The 20865-nt window shown below is 45.6% G+C and overlaps 1 protein-coding gene across 15 annotated transcripts in view; it reads right to left on the bottom strand.

Moving 5' to 3' along the window:
- The window catches only part of LOC123990523 (MAP/microtubule affinity-regulating kinase 3-like), a 112366-nt gene that overhangs the window by 31125 nt on the left and 60376 nt on the right, over positions 1 to 20865 (bottom strand). For 9 of the 15 annotated variants that reach the window (XR_006830667.1, XM_046291086.1, XM_046291082.1 and 6 more), the window contains exons 5-9: positions 13330 to 13395; positions 12093 to 12163; positions 9464 to 9520; positions 2576 to 2812; positions 109 to 249 (exon numbers count right to left, since the gene is read on the bottom strand). Coding sequence is in view for 14 of the 15 variants with exons in the window: in XM_046291086.1 (XP_046147042.1) it covers positions 109 to 249; positions 2576 to 2812; positions 9464 to 9520; positions 12093 to 12163; positions 13330 to 13395 (572 nt within the window). In the remaining variant the exon portion in view is untranslated. The remainder of the gene's footprint in view (positions 1 to 108; positions 250 to 2575; positions 2813 to 9463; positions 9521 to 12092; positions 12164 to 13329; positions 13396 to 20865) is intronic. The other 6 variants (XM_046291083.1, XM_046291095.1, XM_046291089.1 and 3 more) reach the window with 1 other exon arrangement.

Genomic DNA, 20865 nt, shown 5'->3' with positions numbered 1-20865 from the left:
GACATAAAGGAGTCTGTGTGAGAGGGGTGGACATAAAGGAGTCTGTGTGAGAGGGGTGGACAGCGAGTAGTATAAAATAAAAAGTAATAAGCGTAAAGACATATTTACATTTTGGCCTTCCTCCCTCACCTCAAGTGTACCGCGCTTGGATGGGTTGAGCACCAGGAAACGCTTGAGGAGGTTTTCACAGTCGGTGGACATGTAGAAAGGGATACGGTATTTACCCCTTAAAACACGCTCTCTCAGCTCCTATAGGGGGAGACAGAGAGGAGAGGTTAAAGGTCGGATTAGTTGGTGGACATGCAGAAGGGGATAAGGTATCCCCCCCAATGAATCAGCTACCCCAAAACACACTCTCACGCCCTCAGATGCAGGAAAGAGTGTGCAATGAGGTATTGAATGTGTCACTGTCGGTCACCTTGATGACTACAATTGGTCTCTCTTGACCCGTGTGCACCTACGTTGTTTCATTCATAGACTATGTTGTAGCAACCTCATGATGAGTATAGGGAAAATTTGAGTATCATGTAGTAACCTAAACCTACTGAAGTTACGTTGAACTGGGTTAATGGAATATGAATTACAGTCATCCAATATCCCAGGGATCATCAACTAAGATTCAGCAGCGGGAGGATGGGGAGCCGGAACATCATTACAAATCATTTGTCGACTGCAAATCAACCGCAAGGAGCCCAAACAGATATGTCTGACTGAAAAATATTAGCGTTCAAAACCTTGCTTATATTTCTATACAATCACGCGTTTCTCTATCATGCATGGGAACACATTTCTTAAATTAAAATCACTTGGAGCTGATTTTATGGTGTTTTTACAGGCTCATGTCCAACAACGCAGCAAGTTGGGAGCCCTGCAATATACAGTTGGGGAGCCCTGCAATATACAGTTGGGAGCCCTGCAATATACAGTTGGGGAGCCCTGCAATATACAGTTGGGGAGCGCTGCAATATACAGTTGGGGAGCGCTGCAATATACAGTTGGGGAGCCCTGCAATATACAGTAGGGGAGCCCTGCAATATACAGTAGGGGAGCCCTGCAATATACAGTAGGGGAGCCCTGCAATATACAGTAGGGGAGCGCTGCAATATACAGTAGGGGAGCCCTGCAATATACAGTTGGGGAGTGCTGCAATATACAGTAGGGGAGCCCTGCAATATACAGTAGGGGAGCCCTGCAATATACAGTAGGGGAGCCCTGCAATATACAGTAGGGGAGCCCTGCAATATACAGTAGGGGAGCCCTGCAATATACAGTAGGGGAGCCCTGCAATATACAGTTTGGGAGCCCTGCAATATACAGTAGGGGAGCCCTGCAATATACAGTTGGGGAGCCCTGCAATATACAGTAGGGGAGCCCTGCAATATACAGTTGGGGAGCCCTGCAATATACAGTAGGGGAGCCCTGCAATATACAGTTGGGGAGCCCTGCAATATACAGTAGGGGAGCCCTGCAATATACAGTTGGGGAGCCCTGCAATATACAGTAGGGGAGCCCTGAAATATACAGTAGGGGAGCCCTGAAATATACAGTTGGGGAGCCCTGCAATATACAGTTTGGGAGCCCTGCAATATACAGTAGGGGAGCCCTGCAATATACAGTAGGGGAGCCCTGCAATATACAGTAGGGGAGCCCTGCAATATACAGTTGGGGAGCCCTGCAATATACAGTAGGGGAGCCCTGCAATATACAGTTGGGGAGTCCTGCAATATACAGTAGGGGAGCCCTGCAATATACAGTTGGGGAGCCCTGCAATATACAGTTGGGGAGTCCTGCAATATACAGTAGGGGAGCCCTGCAATATACAGTTGGGGAGTCCTGCAATATACAGTTGGGGAGTCCTGCAATATACAGTAGGGGAGCCCTGCAATATACAGTAGGGGAGCCCTGCAATATACAGTTGGGGAGCCCTGCAATATACAGTTGGGGAGTCCTGCAATATACAGTAGGGGAGCCCTGCAATATACAGTTGGGGAGCCCTGCAATATACAGTTGGGGAGTCCTGCACTATGCAGTTGGGGAGTGCTGCAATATGCTGCAACAGAAGTAAAGGAAATGGATAAACTGACTGCATCCAATCAAAACGTGGCATTTAACCCCATAAGGCCAAGCTCAAAAAAACATGTGTCCTCCCTAATCTTGAATGGCACAAACCGCCACTGACAAAGACAGACACTGCTTCCCAATTCTCTACCTTTCTCCCAAAGTGTGCAATCACTCCCTCTTCCCCATGCAGTAAGCATGCCCTCTTCCCTATGCAGTAAGCATGCCCTCTTCCCTATGCAGTAAGCATGCCCTCTTCCCTATGCAGTAAGCATGCCCTCTTCCCTATGCAGTAAGCATGCCCTCTTCCCTATGCAGTAAGCATGCCCTCTTCCCTATGCAGTAAGCATGCCCTCTTCCCCATGCAGTAAGCATGGTAAGCAGCGGCTAGATGGAGTTATCCCCATTCTTACAACACTGCTTTCCTTTTAAAGCAATTGCACATTTATGACAGAAGGGTAGAAAGAATTGGGACATAGAGTGGAGGTCAGGGTTAAAAGTTAATACACTCACACACCTTGAGGTTCTGACCGTCGAAGGGCAGCGACCCTGACACCAGTGTGTACAGGATGACCCCCAGGCTCCAGACGTCCACCTCAGGTCCATCGTACTTCTTCCCCTGGAACAGCTCTGGGGCGGCGTAGGGAGGAGAGCCGCAGAACGTGTCCAGCTTACTTCCCATGACAAACTCATTACTGAAGCCAAAGTCGGCAATCTTGATGTTCATGTCGGCGTCCAGGAGTAAGTTCTCAGCCTGGTTGGGGGGGGTGGGGGGGTGAGTAGGGGTGGAAGTGGGTGTGTTTGTGTGTGGAATGTATTCAGTGACGTGAAACATTGTTGTCCTTTTCAAATTAAAGAACGGGGATGTAGATGGCTGGATGTTACACTGGAACTAGTGAACTATTAGTGGGGTGTGTGTGGGGACATCATTCATTGTGACAAAAGATGTACCATGTATGAGATTGCTAATGGAGAAGTAAACATTGAACATTTACACCGGCAGTAACGTTGTCAGACTCCTTTATTAAATAACTTTACAGTCTTGAATACTGCAGATAGAACTAGAATGAATAGAGCTATCAGGGGAAAGAGAGAGATATGAAGAGAGGAGAGAGATGGGGAAGAGCGGAGGAAAACAAAGAAGCGAATGAGGTGCAGAGGATGAGAATGAGAGCAAGATGTCAACTCCGTGCCCCACACGTAGCATCAGACATCTTTCTTTCTTCCTTCCTATTTCCATCACTCTCTCCATCTCCCTGTTTCTCTATCCATATCTTTATGTTCCTCCCTCCCACTTTCTCTCCTTCTCTCTGTCTCTATTACTCACCCTCTCTCTCTCTCTTGTGCATTATGTCTCATGGTGGAAACAGAGAATGTAATGCCCTATAGACTACTACACTCTCTCTCTCTCTCTCTCTTGTGCATAATGTCTCATGGTGGAAACAGAGAATGTAATGCCCTGTAGACTACTACACTCTCTCTCTCTCTCTCTCTCTCTTGTGCATAATGTCTCATGGTGGAAACAGAGAATGTAATGCCCTGTAGACTACTACACTCTCTCTCTCTCTCTCTCTCTTGTGCATAATGTCTCATGGTGGAAACAGAGCATGTAATGCCCTGTAGACTACTACACTCTCTCTCTCTCTCTCTTGTGCATAATGTCTCATGGTGGAAACAGAGCATGTAATGCCCTGTAGACTACTACACTCTCTCTCTCTCTCTCTTGTGCATAATGTCTCATGGTGGAAACAGAGCATGTAATGCCCTGTAGACTACTACACTCTCTCTCTCTCTCTCTTGTGCATAATGTCTCATGGTGGAAACAGAGCATGTAATGCCCTGTAGACTACTACACTCTCTCTCTCTCTTGTGCATAATGTCTCATGGTGGAAACAGAGAATGTAATGCCCTGTAGACTACTACACTCTCTCTCTTGTGCATAATGTCTCATGGTGGAAACAGAGAATGTAATGCCCTGTAGACTACTACACTCTCTCTCTCTCTTGTGCATAATGTCTCATGGTGGAAACAGAGAATGTAATGCCCTGTAGACTACTACACTCTCTCTCTCTCTTGTGCATAATGTCTCATGGTGGAAACAGAGCATGTAATGCCCTGTAGACTACTACACTCTCTCTCTTGTGCATAATGTCTCATGGTGGAAACAGAGCATGTAATGCCCTGTAGACTACTACACTCTCTCTCTTGTGCATAATGTCTCATGGTGGAAACAGAGAATGTAATGCCCTGTAGACTACTACACTCTCTCTCTTGTGCATAATGTCTCATGGTGGAAACAGAGCATGTAATGCCCTGTAGACTACTACACTCTCTCTCTTGTGCATAATGTCTCATGGTGGAAACAGAGAATGTAATGCCCTGTAGACTACTACACTCTCTCTCTCTCTCTCTTGTGCATAATGTCTCATGGTGGAAACAGAGCATGTAATGCCCTGTAGACTACTACACTCTCTCTCTCTCTTGTGCATAATGTCTCATGGTGGAAACAGAGCATGTAATGCCCTGTAGACTACTACACTCTCTCTCTCTCTTGTGCATAATGTCTCATGGTGGAAACAGAGCATGTAATGCCCTGTAGACTACTACACTCTCTCTCTCTCTTGTGCATAATGTCTCATGGTGGAAACAGAGCATGTAATGCCCTGTAGACTACTACACTCTCTCTCTCTCTCTCTCTTGTGCATAATGTCTCATGGTGGAAACAGAGCATGTAATGCCCTGTAGACTACTACACTCTCTCTCTCTCTCTTGTGCATAATGTCTCATGGTGGAAACAGAGCATGTAATGCCCTGTAGACTACTACACTCTCTCTCTCTCTTGTGCATAATGTCTCATGGTGGAAACAGAGCATGTAATGCCCTGTAGACTACTACTCTCTCTCTCTCTCTCTCTCTCTCTCTCTCTCGTGCATAATGTCTCATGGTGGAAACAGAGCATGTAATGCCCTGTAGACTACTACACTCTCAGTCTCACTCTCACATCTCTGGGGGATGGTAACACAACATCCCATGAGACCCCTGCTAGAGGAGTAGGAGGTGATTATGAACAGTGTTTCTCCCAGGGCTGTGGAAGAGAGTGCGTGTGTGTGTGTCATGGTGCGTGTGTGTGTGCCAGGGTACGTGTGCGTGTGCAGGTGTTTAGGTGATCACCCTGTTGCAGGACAACTTTCCTGCTTGCAATGCAGGATATGTAAAACTTGCAATGTATTTGACACTGGAACCGCTGGGCCTCGCAGGTCCCCTCCTCATTCTGACTGAAAAAATAATAATCTACTTAAAAATATATATATATAAGTTGGAAGTTTACATACACCTTAGCCAAATACATTTAAACTTAGTTTATCACAATTCCTGACATTTAAGCCTAGTAAAAGTTAGGATCACCACTTTATTTTAAGAATGTGAAATGTCAGAATAATAGTAGAGAGAATGATTTATTTCAGCTTCTATTTCTTTCATCACATTCCCAGTGGGTCAGAAGTTTACATACACTCAATTAGTATTTAGTAGCATTGCCTTAGAATTGTTTAACTTGGGTCAAATGTTTTGGGTAGCCTTCCACAAGCTTCCCACAATAAGTTGCGTGGATTTTGGCCTATTCCTCCTGACAGAGCTAGAGTAACTGAGTCAGGTTTGTAAGGCCTCCTTGCTCGCACACGCTTCTTCAGTTCTGCCCACAAATGTTCTATAGGATTGAGGTCAGGGCTTTGTGATGGCCACTCCAATACCTTGACTTTGTTGTCTTTAAGCCATTTTGCCACAACTTTGGTAGTATGCTTGGGGTTACTGTTCATTTGGAAGACACATTTGCGACCAAGCTTTAACTTCCTGACTCATGATACCATCTATTTTGTGAAGTGCACCAGTCCCTCCTGCAGCAAAGCACCAACACAACATGATGCTGCCACCCCCGTGCTTCACGGTTGGGATGGTGGTCTTCGGCTTGCAAGTCTACACCTTCTTCCTCCAAACATAACGATGGTCATTATGGCCAAACAGTTCTATTTTTGTTTCATCAGACCAGAAGTTATTTCTCCAGAATGTACGATCTATGTCCACATGTGCTGTTGCAAACCGTAGTCTGTCTTTTTTATGGCGGTTTTGGAGCAATGGCTTCTTCCTTGCTGAGCGGCCTTTCAGGTTATGTCGATATAGGACTCGTTTTACTGTGGATATAGAGACTTTTGTACCTGTTTCCTCCAGCATCTTCACAAGGTCCTTCGCTGTTGTTTTGGGATTGATTTGCACTTTTCGCAACAAAGTAAGTTAATCTCTAGGAGACAGAACGTGTCTCCTTCCTGAGCAGTATGATGGATGCGTGGTCCCATGGTGTTTATACTTGCGGACTATTGTTTGTACAGATGAACGTGGTACCTTCAGGAGTTTGGAAATTGCTCCCAAGGATGAATCAAATTTGTGGAGGTCTACAATTTATTTATTTGGATTTTCCCATAATGTCAAGCAAAGAAGCATTGAGATTGAAGGTAGGCCTTGAAATACATTCACCGGTACACCTTCAATTGACTCAAATGATGTCAATTAGCCTATCAGAAGCTTCTAAAGCCATGACATCATTTTCGGGACTTTTCCAAGCTGTTTAAAGGCACAGTCAACTTAGTGTATGTAAACTTCAGACCCACTGGAATTGTGATACAGTGAATCATAAGTGAAATAATCTTTCTGGAAACAATTGTAGGAAAAATTACTTGTGTCATACACAAAGTAGACCAACTTGCCAAAACTATAGTTTGTTAACAAGAAATTTGTGGAGTGGTGGTAAAACGAGTTTTATTGACTACAACCTAAGTATATGTAAACTTCCGACTTCAAATAGCTTCTGTTTACAATGATGAAATAAAACAGTCAGCCAAACGCACAGTCAGTCAGCAAGAAGCACAGTCAGTCAGCCAGACGCACAGTGAGTGAGCCAGACACACAGTGAGTGAGCCAGACGCACAGTCAGTGAGCCAGACGCACAGTCAGTCAGCCAGACGCACAGTCAGTCAGCCAGACGCACAGTCAGTCAGCAAGAACCACAGTCAGTCAGCCAGACGCACAGTCAGTCAGTCAGCCAGACGCACAGTCAGTCAGTCAGCAAGAAGCACAGTCAGTCAGCCAGACGCACAGTCAGTGAGCCAGACGCACAGTCAGTCAGCAAGAAGCACAGTCAGTCAGCCAGACGCACAGTCAGTCAGTCAGCCAGACGCACAGTCAGTCAGCCAGACGCACAGTCAGTCAGCAAGAAGCACAGTCAGTCAGTCAGCCAGACGCACAGTCAGTCAGTCAGCCAGACGCACAGTCAGTCAGTCAGCCAGATGCACAGTCAGTCAGCCAGACGCACAGTCAGTCAGCAAGAACCACAGTCAGTCAGCCAGACGCACAGTCAGTCAGTCAGCCAGACGCACAGTCAGTCAGTCAGCCAGACGCACAGTCAGTCAGTCAGCCAGACGCACAGTCAGTCAGTCAACCAGACGCACAGTCAGGAAGCCTCCCGAGTGGTGCAGTGGTCTAGCTGTGCCACTAGAGATCCTGGTTCGAATCCAGGCTCTGTCGCAGCCGGCCCGACTAGGAGACCCATGGGTGGTGCACAATCGGCCCAGCGTCGTCCGGGTTAGGGGAGGGTTTGACCGGCAGGGATGTCCTTGTCCCATCGCACTCTAGCAACTCCTGTGGCGGGCCGGGCGCATGCACGCTGAAACGGTCGCCAGGTGTACGGGGTTTCCTCCGACACATTAGTGTGGCTGGCTTCTGGGTTAAGTGGGCATTGTGTCAAGAGGCAGTGCGGCTTGGTTGGGTCGTGTTTCGGAGGACGCACGGCTTTCGACCTTCGCCTCTCCTGAAGTCCGTACAGGAGTTGCAGCGATGAGACAAGACTAAATACCAATATGATACCCGGAAATTGTCGAGAAAAAGTTGCACGGTCAGCCAGACACACGTCAGTTGATGAAAACATCAGTAGACCAAACATAAATAGTGAAAACCAGCACAAAATGGATATTAAATGTCGATATGACAACATTCAAAGATAATAAATGGACTGTCAGCTTGTGTTTACATGGTGTGCATCTTAACACAGTGGCATTAGTTGGAGCATGTCCATGTCACATAAACAATGAGAGCTGGTGAGAGTGTTGCTCATGTTGTTTTCTGTTTGAGATGTGGGGCCTGCTGTCTCAGTGATGACATTTTGTGATGATAATCGGTGTGGCATTGTTCACAAGCTTGTTCTTCCCAAATGTTGTCGTCCCTACCTGCTCAGTGCACACCGGTTATGGCTTTTTAGGTGTAGATTCAGGTTCAGGTTGAGAGCTCGGAATCAGAATAATAATAAACATGATCCATTTCTTCCTCCGCAATCTGAGTGGTTTTCATTCAGATCTTGTCGCAGCGCTAACGCAGAATGTGCATCCCGTTCGTCTGGGTTTTAATACCATTATACATGACGTACGCTCTCACTGTGTTCTCCAAGTAGGCCAAAGTAGACTGATAAGACTGCTTGGATTCGGTGGACTGATATAGGGTACTTACCATTTGGAGATTACAAAAGATCCATGATCCCTTTTCTCCCCCAATATACTTTATTCATTTATTTCATCTATTGTTGTATCTGGGAAATTAGTTTCAGCTACAGTTTTAGGTTCAGTTTCAAGGCAGTTTTCGGGGTGATTCTAAACTGGGAACCGCACCTTCAACTGTGAGGAAAAGGAAGGGCAACCCTATTTTATAAAGGGCATGTAATTTTCCCCCTGGAAATCTATTTAAAAAAAGACACGTCCTGCTAAAACTCGCTATGACACCAGGTCTGTATGTTATATTATGATTGTAACAACAACAACAGTGTGTTAAACAGACTTATTTAGGAAAAGTCTGGAGTGAGAGGGGCATGACGTTCAAAATGTAACGAATGAGCCGTCCTAATGACGATTGATTTAGTGGTTCTAGTGTGAAGAAGTCTTCAAATGACGATTGGTTTAGTGGTTCTAGTGTGAAGAAGTCTTCAAATGACGACTGATTTAGTGGTTCTAGTGTGAAGAAGTCTTCTGAAGTTTGTCATTTCTTGATTTTCCCTTAAGAAAATGTTATCAGTCCTTTACAAAACATGTCTGTTAATTATAATCCACATAATAACTCCAATTTCCTGTTGCTGCTGGATCAGTGTCCTGCTGTAGCAAACTGGCTCCAATTAAGATCCTACATCTGTATGTGTGTGTGTGTGTGTGTGTGTGTGTGTGTGTGTGTGTGTGTGTGTGTGTGTGTGTGTGTGTGTGTGTGTGTGTGTGTGTGTGTGTGTGTGTGTGTGTGTGTGTGTGTGTGTGTGTGTGTGTGTGTGTGTGTGTGTGTGTGTGTGTGTGTGTGTGTGTGTGTGTAATAAAGCCTTCATTACCTTCAGGTCTCTGTGTACAATGTGTTTCTGATGGCAGTACTGTACAGCTGACACAATCTGGAAAGGAATGGACCAAAACCATACAATTACAAGTTAGAACATATTATTAGACAGTTGTACGATGACGTTTTAGAAGGTCTTCTTCAAGGGACAACTAGACACGGCAGTCCTTGACATCTCAGAGTTTGACACATGGCAGAGGAGCTTGGGGTTCAGAAAGTGTGTGTGTGTGTGTCTCTGTGTGTGTGGGCAATTAACAACATCCAACCGCAGCACCTACACCTCTCAGAACTCCATTGATTGGACAACAGGGACGTGCTTGGGGCTAGAACTGTGTGTGTGTGTGTGTGTGTGTGTGTGTGTGTGTGTGTGTGTGTGTGTGTGTGTGTGTGTGTGTGTGTGTGTGTGTGTGTGTGTGTGTGTGTGTGTGTGTGTGTGTGTGTGTGTGTGTGTGTGTGTGTGTGTGTGCAGTCTCCTAATGGGGTAATGTGTGTGTGCGTGCGTGCGTGCGTCCGTGCAGTCCTAATGGGGTAATATATTTGCGTCCGTGCGTCCGTGCGTGCGTGTGTGCGTGTGTGCGTGTGTGCGTGCCAGATCTGGTGGAGTTCCCATCTAGGTAAGCAGGGGCTGATAGGAACAGAATTAGCTATCCACTGATTACAGTCAATAACATACATTGATTGTTATTTTTGTAGTTATAAAGTAGCTATCTACTGGGGTAATACATTTCTGCAGTCTCCTAATGGGGTATTATATTTCTGCAGTCTCCTAATGGGGTAATATATTTCTGCAGTCTCCTAATGGGGTAATATATTTCTGCAGTCTCCTAATGGGGTAATATATTTTTGCAGTCTCCTAATGGGGTAATATATTTCTGCAGTCTCCTAATGGGGTAATATATTTCTGCAGTCTCATAATGTGGTAATATATTTTTGCAGTCTCCTAATGGAGTAATATATTTCTGTAGTCTCCTAATGGGGTAATATATTTTTGCAGTCTCCTAATGGGGTAATATATTTTTGCAGTATCCTAATGGGGTAATATATTTTTGCAGTCTCCTAATGGGGTAATATATTTCTGCAGTCTCCTAATGGGGTAATATATTTCTGCAGTCTCCTAATGGGGTAATATATTTTTGCAGTCTCCTAATGGGGTAATATATTTCTGCAGTCTCCTAATGGGGTAATATATTTCTGCAGTCTCCTAATGGGGTAATATATTTCTGCAGTATCCTAATGGGGTAATATATTTTTGCAGTCTCCTAATGGGGTAATATATTTCTGCAGTCTCCTAATGGGGTAATATATTTCTGCAGTCTCCTAATGGGGTAATATATTTCTGCAGTCTCCTAATGGGGTAATATATTTCTGCAGTCTCCTAATGGGGTAATATATTTCTGCAGTCTCCTAATGGGGTAATATATTTCTGCAGTCTCCTAATGGGGTAATATATTTCTGCAGTCTCCTAATGGGGTAATATATTTCTGCAGTCTCCTAATGGGGTAATATATTTCTGCAGTCTCCTAATGGGGTAATATATTTCTGCAGTCTCCTAATGGGGTAATATATTTCTGCAGTCTCCTAATGGGGTAATATATTTCTGCAGTCTCCTAATGGGGTAATATATTTCTGCAGTCTCCTAATGGGGTAATATATTTCTGCAGTCTCCTAATGGGGTAATATATTTCTGCAGTCTCCTAATGGGGTAATATATTTCTGCAGTCTCCTAATGGGGTAATATATTTCTGCAGTCTCCTAATGGGGTAATATATGCAGTCTCCTAATGCAGTCTCCTAATGGGGTAATATATTTCTGCAGTCTCCTAATATATTTCTGCAGTCTCCTAATGGGGTAATATATTTCTGCAGTCTCCTAATGGGGTAATATATTTCTGCAGTCTCCTAATGGGGTAATATATTTCTGCAGTCTCCTAATGGGGTAATATATTTCTGCAGTCTCCTAATGGGGTAATATATTTCTGCAGTCTCCTAATTCTTTGTTTTGGTGACAGTCATTTTTGCCTCTTTCTCAATGAATAATAGGCCTACTGGTCAATGTGAAGTTATAACCTCCCCTTTCCTTTTGCAAATATCCTCTATCAAGTATCATAGTTAGTTGGAAACACTGACCAATGAGCTCTACGTTTGACAGTGGTAGTTGGAAACACTGACCAATGAGCTCTACGTTTGACAATGGTAGTTGGAAACACTGACCAATGAGCTCTACGTTTGACAGTGTTAGTTGGAAACACTGACCAATGAGCTCTACGTTTGACAGTGTTAGTTGGAAACACTGACCAATGAGCTCTACGTTTGACAGTGTTAGTTGGAAACACTGACCAATGAGCTCTACGTTTGACAGTGTTAGTTGTAAACACTGACCAATCAGCTCTACGTTTGCTGCCTTCTCTGTTGCTGATAATGCAGCTCTCGTCCACTGGCAGAACTTATGTAGGCTATATAGGTCTTAGGGTAGTGTTGGTGTCCTCGCAGGGCTCAGTCCTGCCAAGTCGGCTGGCTTGAAAGTCTGAGTGTGTGTGTGTCTGTGACACCCAGCCAGGGTGTCTTTGAACATGGTGTGTCTTAGTGTGTGTGTGCGTGTGTAGGGCTGAATCCAGTCCACTGCGGTACCTGTCTAAATTTAGCCCTGGCCTCCTTCTCCTTCATCCTCCCATGTGCTACGAGGTAGTCAAATACCTCCCCTGGAAGGAGAAAGGAGGAGGAAGGGGAGAGAGAGAGAGATAGAGAGATAGAGAGAGAGAGAGAGAGAGAGAGAGAGAGAGAGAGAGAGAGAGAGAGAGAGAGAGAGAGAGAGAGAGAGAGAGAGAGAGAGAGAGAGAGAGAGAGAGAGAGAGAGAGAGAGAGAGAGAGAGAGAGAGAGAGAAAGAAAGAGGGAGAGAAAAAGAGAAACAGAGAGAGGGGGGGAGAGAGGGAGAAAGAGAGAGAGAGAGAAAAAAAGGGGGGATGGAGAGGGACAGAGAGAAAGAGGGAGGAGAGAGGCATAGAGAGTTTAAGTTAAACTTTGACTGAATGGAGACACGCCACAACTTTCTCTCAGTCCTCCAACTTAAATGTAAAGTCATATGTCTGAAAGCATAAATTGCTAGTTAGGCAGCCTCATTTGTCCTAGGTAAGGCAACATTATGCCTTATTATACAGTACTATATAAATAGCAGGAGGCAGACCAAACATCCTCCTGGAGAGCTACTGGTTATGCTGTCTTTTTCTCCAGCCCTGACCTCTGATTCTACTAAACAGGCCTGAAGCAGGTGCGTTAGCACAGGATAGCACCTTGTAGCTCTTCAAGAGGAGGGTGGCATACTATAATAGTAGAACCAGGATGATAATACTTGTATTTAATATTCATGAGCTTTCATGCATTATGCTCAAAGCATATTATAAATATTATAGTGTACTCTGTACTACACTATTTACCATACCTCATATCGCTAAGTAACTTACCTCCACTGACATATCGCTAAGTAACTTACCTCCACTGACATATTGCTAAGTAACTTACCTCCACTGGCATATCGCTAAGTAACTTACCTCCACTGACATAACACTAAGTAACTTACCTCCACTGACATATCGCTAAGTAACTTACCTCCACTGACATATCGCTAAGTAACTTACCTCCACTGACATATCGCTAAGTAACTTACCTCCACTGACATATCGCTAAGTAACTTACCTCCACTGACATATCGCTAAGTAACTTACCTCCACTGACATATCGCTAAGTAACTTACCTCCACTGACATATCGCTAAGTAACTTACCTCCACTGACATATCGCTAAGTAACTTACCTCCACTGACATATCGCTAAGTAACTTACCTCCACTGACATATCGCTAAGTAACTTACCTCCACTGGCATATTCCATCACGAGGTAGAGAGTCTTCTCAGTCTCTATCACCTCAAACAGTTTCACTGTGGAAGGTTGAGAGAGAGAGAGAGAGAGAGAGAGAGAGAGAGAGAGAGAGAGAGAGAGAGAGAGAGAGAGAGAGAGAGAGAGAGAGAGAGAGAGAGAGAGAGAGAGAGAGAGAGAGAGAGAGAGAGAGAGAGAGAGAGAGAGAGAGAGAGAGAGAGAGAGAGAGAGAGAGAGAGAGAAAGAGAGAGAGAGAGAGGTAGAGAGAGAGAAAGAGAGAGAGAGAGTAGAGAGAGAGAGAGAGAGAGAGAGAGAGAGAGAGAGAGAGAGAGAGAGAGAGAGAGAGAGAGAGAGAGAGAGAGAGAGAGAGAGAGAGAGAGAGAGGGAAAGAGAGCGAGAGAGAGAGAGGGGGAGGGAGAGGGGGAGAGAGAGAAAGGGAGAGAGGCAGAGGCAGAGAGAGAGAGAGAGAGAGAAAGAGAGGGGGGAGAGGGAGAGAGGGGGAGAAAGAGAAAGGGAGAGAGGCAGAGAGAGAGAGAGAGAGAGAGAGAGAGAGAGAGAGAGAGAGAGAGAGAGAGAGAGAGAGAGAGAGAGAGAGAGAGAGAGAAAGAGAAATTTCACTTTTGTTTATTATCTATTTCACTTGCTTTGGCAATGTAAATATACAGTATGTTTTCCATGCCAATGAATTGAATTGATATTAGCCAGGTTGCCTCAGGACAGTATATGTGCAGTAGTGCTGGCTGTTCTGTTCCCAGGATGCAGTGACATGAGACAGACAGACAGGCCTGAGGGCCAGAGACAGACAGACAGGCAGACAGGCCTGAGGGCCAGAGACAGCCAGACAGGCCTGAGGGCCAGAGACAGACAGGCAGGCCTGAGGGCCAGAGACAGACAGACAGGCAGGCCTGAGGGCCAGAGACAGACAGACAGACAGACAGGCCTGAGGGCCAGAGACAGACAGACAGACAGACAGACAGACAGGCCTGAGGGCCAGAGACAGACAGACAGACAGGCCTGAGGGCCACAGACAGACAGACAGACAGACAGACAGACAGACAGACAGACAGACAGACAGACAGACAGACAGACAGACAGACAGACAGACAGACAGGCCTGAGGGCCAGAGACAGACAGACAGACAGACAGACAGACAGACAGACAGACAGACAGACAGACAGACAGACAGACAGACAGACAGACAGACAGACAGACAGACAGACAGACAGACAGACAGACAGACAGACAGACAGACAGACAGACAGACAGACAGACAGACAGACAGACAGACAGACAGACAGACAGACAGACAGGCCTGAGGGCCAGAGACAGACAGGCAGACCTGAGGGCCAGAGACAGACAGACAGACAGGCTTGAGGGCCAGAGACAGACAGACAGGCCTGAGGGCCAGAGACAGACAGACGGACAGACAGACAAGAGACAGACAGACAGGCCTGAGGGCCAGAGACAGAAGGACAGGCCTGAGGGCCAGAGACAGACAGACAGACAGACAGACAGACAGACAGGCAGGCTTGAGGGCCAGAGACAGACAGACAGACAGGCCCGAGGGCCAGAGACAGACAGACAGAGACAGACAGTCTACCATAGCAGCTCACTGCAACTCTGCTGCTGCAGCCTAGAGCCCACAATCACCACCTGAGCAGATAACTCAGCTTGCGTGTATGCGTGTGTGTGTGTGTGTGTATGCGTGTGTGTGTGTATGCGTGTGTGTGTATGCATGTGTATGCGTGTGTGTGTGTGTGTGTATGCGTGTGTATGCGTGTGTATGCATGTGTATGCGTGTGTGTGTGTGTATGCGTGTGTATGCGTGTGTGTGTGTGTATGCGTGTATGCGTGTGTGCGTGTATGCGTGTGTGCGTGTATGCGTGTGTGTGTGTATGCGTGTGTATGCGTGTGTGTGTGTATGCGTGTGTATGCGTGTGTGTGTGTATGCGTGTGTGTGTGTATGCGTGTGTATGCGTGTGTGTGTGTATGCGTGTGTATGCGTGTGTGTATGCGTGTGTGTGTGTATGCGTGTGTGCATGTGTGACTAGACACAAACCACTAGGCTGAAGGAATGTAACTGTGAAATCAAAGCCTGCAGTTAGGTGGAAAAGCCCCGTAATAGCAGGCTAAAGCTCGCTTTCTGAATCACTGTCTGTTTCACTGTCTATCTGTGGGCGTGTTCCAGAACACACTCATTTTGCAGGATAAGGATAGCCTGCTAGACTATATTGACATTGGGTACCTGAGACAATAAAAACCTCTGCGGATCTGCACAGAATTTATGTTCAGTGTCTGTTAACACTCATTCCGACTCTTTCTTAACTGATCAATAAGCCCTTGATTGGACAAAACAGGAGTGTGAGGGACAAAAAACACAACACTGCACTCCTTGAGTTTCCACACCAAGAATAGAAACCTTGCTATATTACACTATTGAAGATTCAATTTGGCCTGAAATTCACCTTGCTACTCTTCGCAAATTTTGGCTTCATCTAAACGTTGTATGCATCTGCCTGCTTAAAATGTTGCTTTGGGCTACTTTGTATCCCACCGAAGAAATTGTCTAGGGGAGAAACGCTGCAGATTTTCCAAACATATGTTGTCGGGCCCTATAAAATCCGTATTGCGAAGAACGCGGACGAAATCAAGGAATCCAAACATTAAAACAGAACTCAACAATATTCAAAAATGTATCAAAATTTGTAGGAAATCAACTAAATCTATTGAACTTAGTAGAAAATGCATTAATTTGCCCGAGTGAGACATGAACATGAAGTGAGACATGAACAGGAAGTGAGACATGAACAGGAAGTGAGACATGAACAGGAAGTGAGACATGAACAGGAAGTGAGACATGAACAGGAAGTGAGACATGAACATAAAGTGAGACATGAACAGGAAGTGAGACATGAACAGGAAGTGAGACATGAACATGAAGTGAGACATGAACAGGAAGTGAGACATGAACAGGAAGTGAGACATGAACATGAAGTGAGACATGAGACATGAACAGGAAGTGAGACATGAACATGAAGTGAGACATGAACAGGAAGTGAGACATGAACATGAAGTGAGACATGAGACATGAACAGGAAGTGAGACATGAACATGAAGTGAGACATGAACATGAAGTGAGACATGAGACATGAACAGGAAGTGAGACATGAACATGAAGTGAGACATGAGACATGAACAGGAAGTGAGACATGAACATGAAGTGAGACATGAACATGAAGTGAGACATGAACAGGAAGTGAGACATGAGACATGAACAGGAAGTGAGACATGAGACATGAACAGGAAGTGAGACATGAGACATGAACATGAAGTGAGACATGAACAGGAAGTGAGACATGAGACATGAACAGGAAGTGAGACATGAACATAAAGTGAGACATGAACAGGAAATGAGACATGAACACAATGCATCAGTGATTTGTATTTTTATGCAACTTTCTGAAACGGCACAGGAATTCCCCTGTCTGTGCGCATGTCTATACTTTGTGTAGCCGTTAACGATGGTGCTAACGATAACCTGTTTTTTTCTAAATACCTCAATTAAAACGTTAACTTCAAAGTATCCTGACAGAACGATTTCATCATTATTTGAATCAATCCAGTGGCCATTTGTTTTGCAAACTCCGCCGTAACCAAACAACGGTCTCTTCCTGTGAGCACTTGCATAAAAAGGCTAACTGCACCCAAAAATAGAATTTTCTTACATTTTCTTACAGACCTCAAAAATGGTCTCCTGATGTGGTTTAAACATTGTTGTGGACTTAGAACATCCAATTTTGTTGTTTTGATTTTGAGAGGGAAAATCTGAAACGTTGAACAACAAAATGGAGGTACAAAATGGAATCAGGCAAACAAAATAAAACAGATTTTAAAAAGGTTTCATATTGGTGCAGCCACATGCTGTTCTGAAATGGGACCACAGTCTCGGTCTCTCTCCCCCTCAGTCTTCTTCAGTCTGACTCCCTCTATTCCCTCGCTCTTTCCCTGTCGGTATCATTTAGTCTTGTATCTCTCCCTCCATCTTGCTCTCTCCTTCAGTCGGTCTCCATCAGTCTCTCTCTTCATCACCCTCCCTATCCCCCTCCTTCTGCACTGACCTACCTGGGTTTTGGGAGCGAGGGAGTGAGAAAGTGGGTCAGCAGAAGAGTGGAAGTTGAGCGTGAGAAGCACCAAAAGAAAAAAGGAAAACAGTCTCTTCCCCCAGGCCTAACCAGACGATCGCCAACCATGTCCCGTAAACTTTAGACCACCCAAAAGCTACACTTCGGAGTTAAGGAAGCCAAACAGCAGTACAAAGTCAGGCTGGAGCAACAGTTCTCCAGTAACGACTGCTGCTGCCTGCTCGACTGCTCGTCTGAAATTACTAAAAACAAATTGGGAACTACAAACCAAAAGCTCCCCCGATGTCAGACGACCCCCTCACTGCTGAATAAAGTAAACCAGTTTTACTGCAGCTTTGACTCACAAACGCCCGTCCATCACCAGGACAACACCCCTCCCTTCCTCTCTAGGCACCTCTATCCATCTGCCATCCCAGGAAGCCCCCACCCATGGTCATCACAGAGCAGGAGGTCGACAGACTCTTTAGGAAACAGAACACCAGGAAGGCTGCTGCCTCAGACAAGGTCTCTCCAGCCACACTTAAGCACTCTTAACCAACTCTCTCATGTTTCCATGAAAATATTCAACCAATCACTAGAGCAATGCACTGTTCAAATCAAATTGTAATGTCACATGTGGCCAAATTCACCTTACAGTGAAATGCTTACTGACAAGCCCTTAACCAACACTGCAGTTTTAAGAAACGGTTCGTGCCTGTTTAAAATCCTCCATTATGGTTCTAGTCCCGAAAAAAGGTGTCCCGCTTGAACGACTACCTCAACCCACTGCAGTTCGCCAACAGAGTTGACGCGGTCAACATGGTCCTACACTGCATCCTCAAACACCTTCATAACCCAACTAATGTGTAAAGATATTATTCTTCACGTCTGTGCGCATGTGTGTACCATTTTAAGTCCTTAGTGACGTGGACACAGAGGAAATTTAAGCTCTAGACCAACTCCACTGCAGCCCCATCGATGTGGATGGTAGCGTGTTTGTCACCCGTTTCTTGTAGTCCACGATCAGCTCCTTGGTCTTGCTGACGTTGTGGTTGTTGTTCCGACACCACACTGCAAGGTCACTGACCTCCTCCCTGTAGGCTGTCTCCTCGATGCTGGTGATCAGGCCTATCACCGTTGTGTCGTCAGCAAACTTGATGATGGATGAACAGGAAGTAGGTGAACAGGAAGTACAGGAGGGGAATAAGCACATATCCCTGCCGGGCCCCCATGTTGTGGGTGGGCATGGCAGTGGTGATGTTGCCTACCCTCACCACCTGGGGTAGGCCCGTCAGGAAGTCCATCATACAGTTGCAGAGGGAGGTGTTCAGTCCCAGGGTGCTAAGTTTGGTGACGAGGTTGGAGGGGATAATGGTGTTGAACGCTGAGCTGTAGTCAACAAACAGCATTCTCGCATAGGTATTGCTCTTATCTAGGTGGGTAAGGGACACATGAAGTGCAATTTAGATTGCGTCGTATGCGGTATGCAAATTGGTGTGGGTCTAGAGTTTCTGGGATAATGGAGTTGATGTGTGCCATAACCAGCATTTCAAAGGGCTTTATGATTTCAGAAGTGAGTGCTACAGGTTGCAGGTTCGTAAAAGGACTTCTTGTATTTGTTCCTGCCCTTAGCCGTAGCCTCAGGGTTGTCTGCGATAGCCTCGTGAGAGGTAGTCCTGTCCTTAGCCGTAGCCTCAGGGTTGTCTGCGATAGCCTCGCGAGAGTTAGTCATGTCCTTAGCCGTAGCCTCAGGGTTGTCTACGACAGCCTCGTGAGAGGTAGTCCTGTCCTTAGCCGTAGCCTCAGGGTTGTCTACAATAGCCTCGTGAGAGGTAGTCCTGTCCTTAGCCGTAGCCTCAAGGTTGTCTGCGATAGCCTCGTGAGAGGTAGTCCTGTCCTTAGCCGTAGCCTCAGGGTTGTCTGCGATAGCCTCACGAGAGTTAGTCCTGTCCTTAGCCGTAGCCTCAGGGTTGTCTGCGATAGCGTTGTCTGCGATAGCGTCGTGAGAGGTAGTCCTGTCCTTCAGTTTAGCGCCAACCTCTTTTTGATTTGGTAAACTTTTCGACTCAAGCAGACACGGTCGCCAGTTGTTTCCTCTGACACATTGGAGCGGACCGCTTCCGGGTTAAGCGAGCAGTGAGTCACGACCCTGCGGCTTGGCAGCGTCGTGTTTCGTGGGGAAGCGTGGCTCTCGACCTTCGCCTCTCCCGAGTCCGTACGGGAGTTGCAGAGATGGGACAAGACTAACTACCAATGGGATATCACAAAACTGGAGAAAAAAAATTGGGTAAAATGTAATTTAAAAAATAAAAGTGAAATAAAAAATGATAGCGGATGCATTGTGAAATTCAAGTAAAAACGCCATCTTTTGTCGAGTGGTGACATTCTCATTCCCATCTTTCCCAACTCATTCCCAACTTTTCATGGGTAGGAATTCATCCCTTATTGTCCCAGACTGTTCTCATTCTCTCGCTTCCTCTCTCTTACACTCACACACACTCTCTCTCACAGACACACACACAGTGTGTCTGTCGTGTGCGTTGTGGTGTCTGTGCGTGTTGTGTGTGTACTGTGGTGTGTGTTGTGGTGGTGGGGCACATGAGAGGGGGAACAGAGGGGACCTGCTAGATAATCGCCAGGGCTTAATGACACACACACACACACAAAGAGTGACACAAACAGCCTTTTGTACCCCCAGGAAGAAGGTCGCTGTGTGTGTGTGTGTGTGTGTGTGTGTGTGTGTGTGTGTGTGTGTGTGTGTGTGTGTGTGTGTGTGTGTGTGTGTGTGTGTGTGTGTGTGTGTGTGTGTGTGTGTGTGTGTGTGTGTGTGTGTGTGTGTGTGTGTGTGTGTGTGTGTGTGAGTGTGAGAGGAAATGGGAACACTGGATAAAGGGGGATTTCCGACCTAGGGATTAGAATAAAGTTGGGGGATGGGGGTGTCACCACTCAGGAGAGGAATTCCCAAACATGGGACAAGGGAGAAGGGGAAGAGAACTGGATGGCAGCTGCCATTTCTACTGGTAACGAGCCCATTCATTCAAGAGATTAAATAAATTCCTAATTGAAAGTGAAGGTACCATTTACACTTTGTTAAAATATGCTAGGAAAGTGTAAAACTGGAGATGTAAACCATCTGGAAGCACCTCGTGAAAATTGGGAGGCATGAAACCGTCATATGTTCATGTACTGTATGTTGTTTATCATATCTGCACTCCTGCCTAAATAATTGCCCATTGATCTTATTATATATATAAAAAATATTTAAAAAACATTTTAAGAGAGTACGTTTAAAATGTTAATTGTTTTGACCTATAGTAAACTAAGTAGTTGGTTAGCTACTGTAGCTACAGTTATTTACATTTGACAAAGCTAGTTGAATTACTCCAGCTAGCTAGCAAACTAAGTTAGCTT

Source organism: Oncorhynchus gorbuscha, linkage group LG12, assembly GCF_021184085.1.
Source record: "Oncorhynchus gorbuscha isolate QuinsamMale2020 ecotype Even-year linkage group LG12, OgorEven_v1.0, whole genome shotgun sequence".
NCBI lineage: Eukaryota > Metazoa > Chordata > Actinopteri > Salmoniformes > Salmonidae > Oncorhynchus > Oncorhynchus gorbuscha.
The sequence above is the reverse complement of the archived record's forward strand: the minus strand, read 5'-3'. Positions and strand labels throughout refer to the sequence as shown.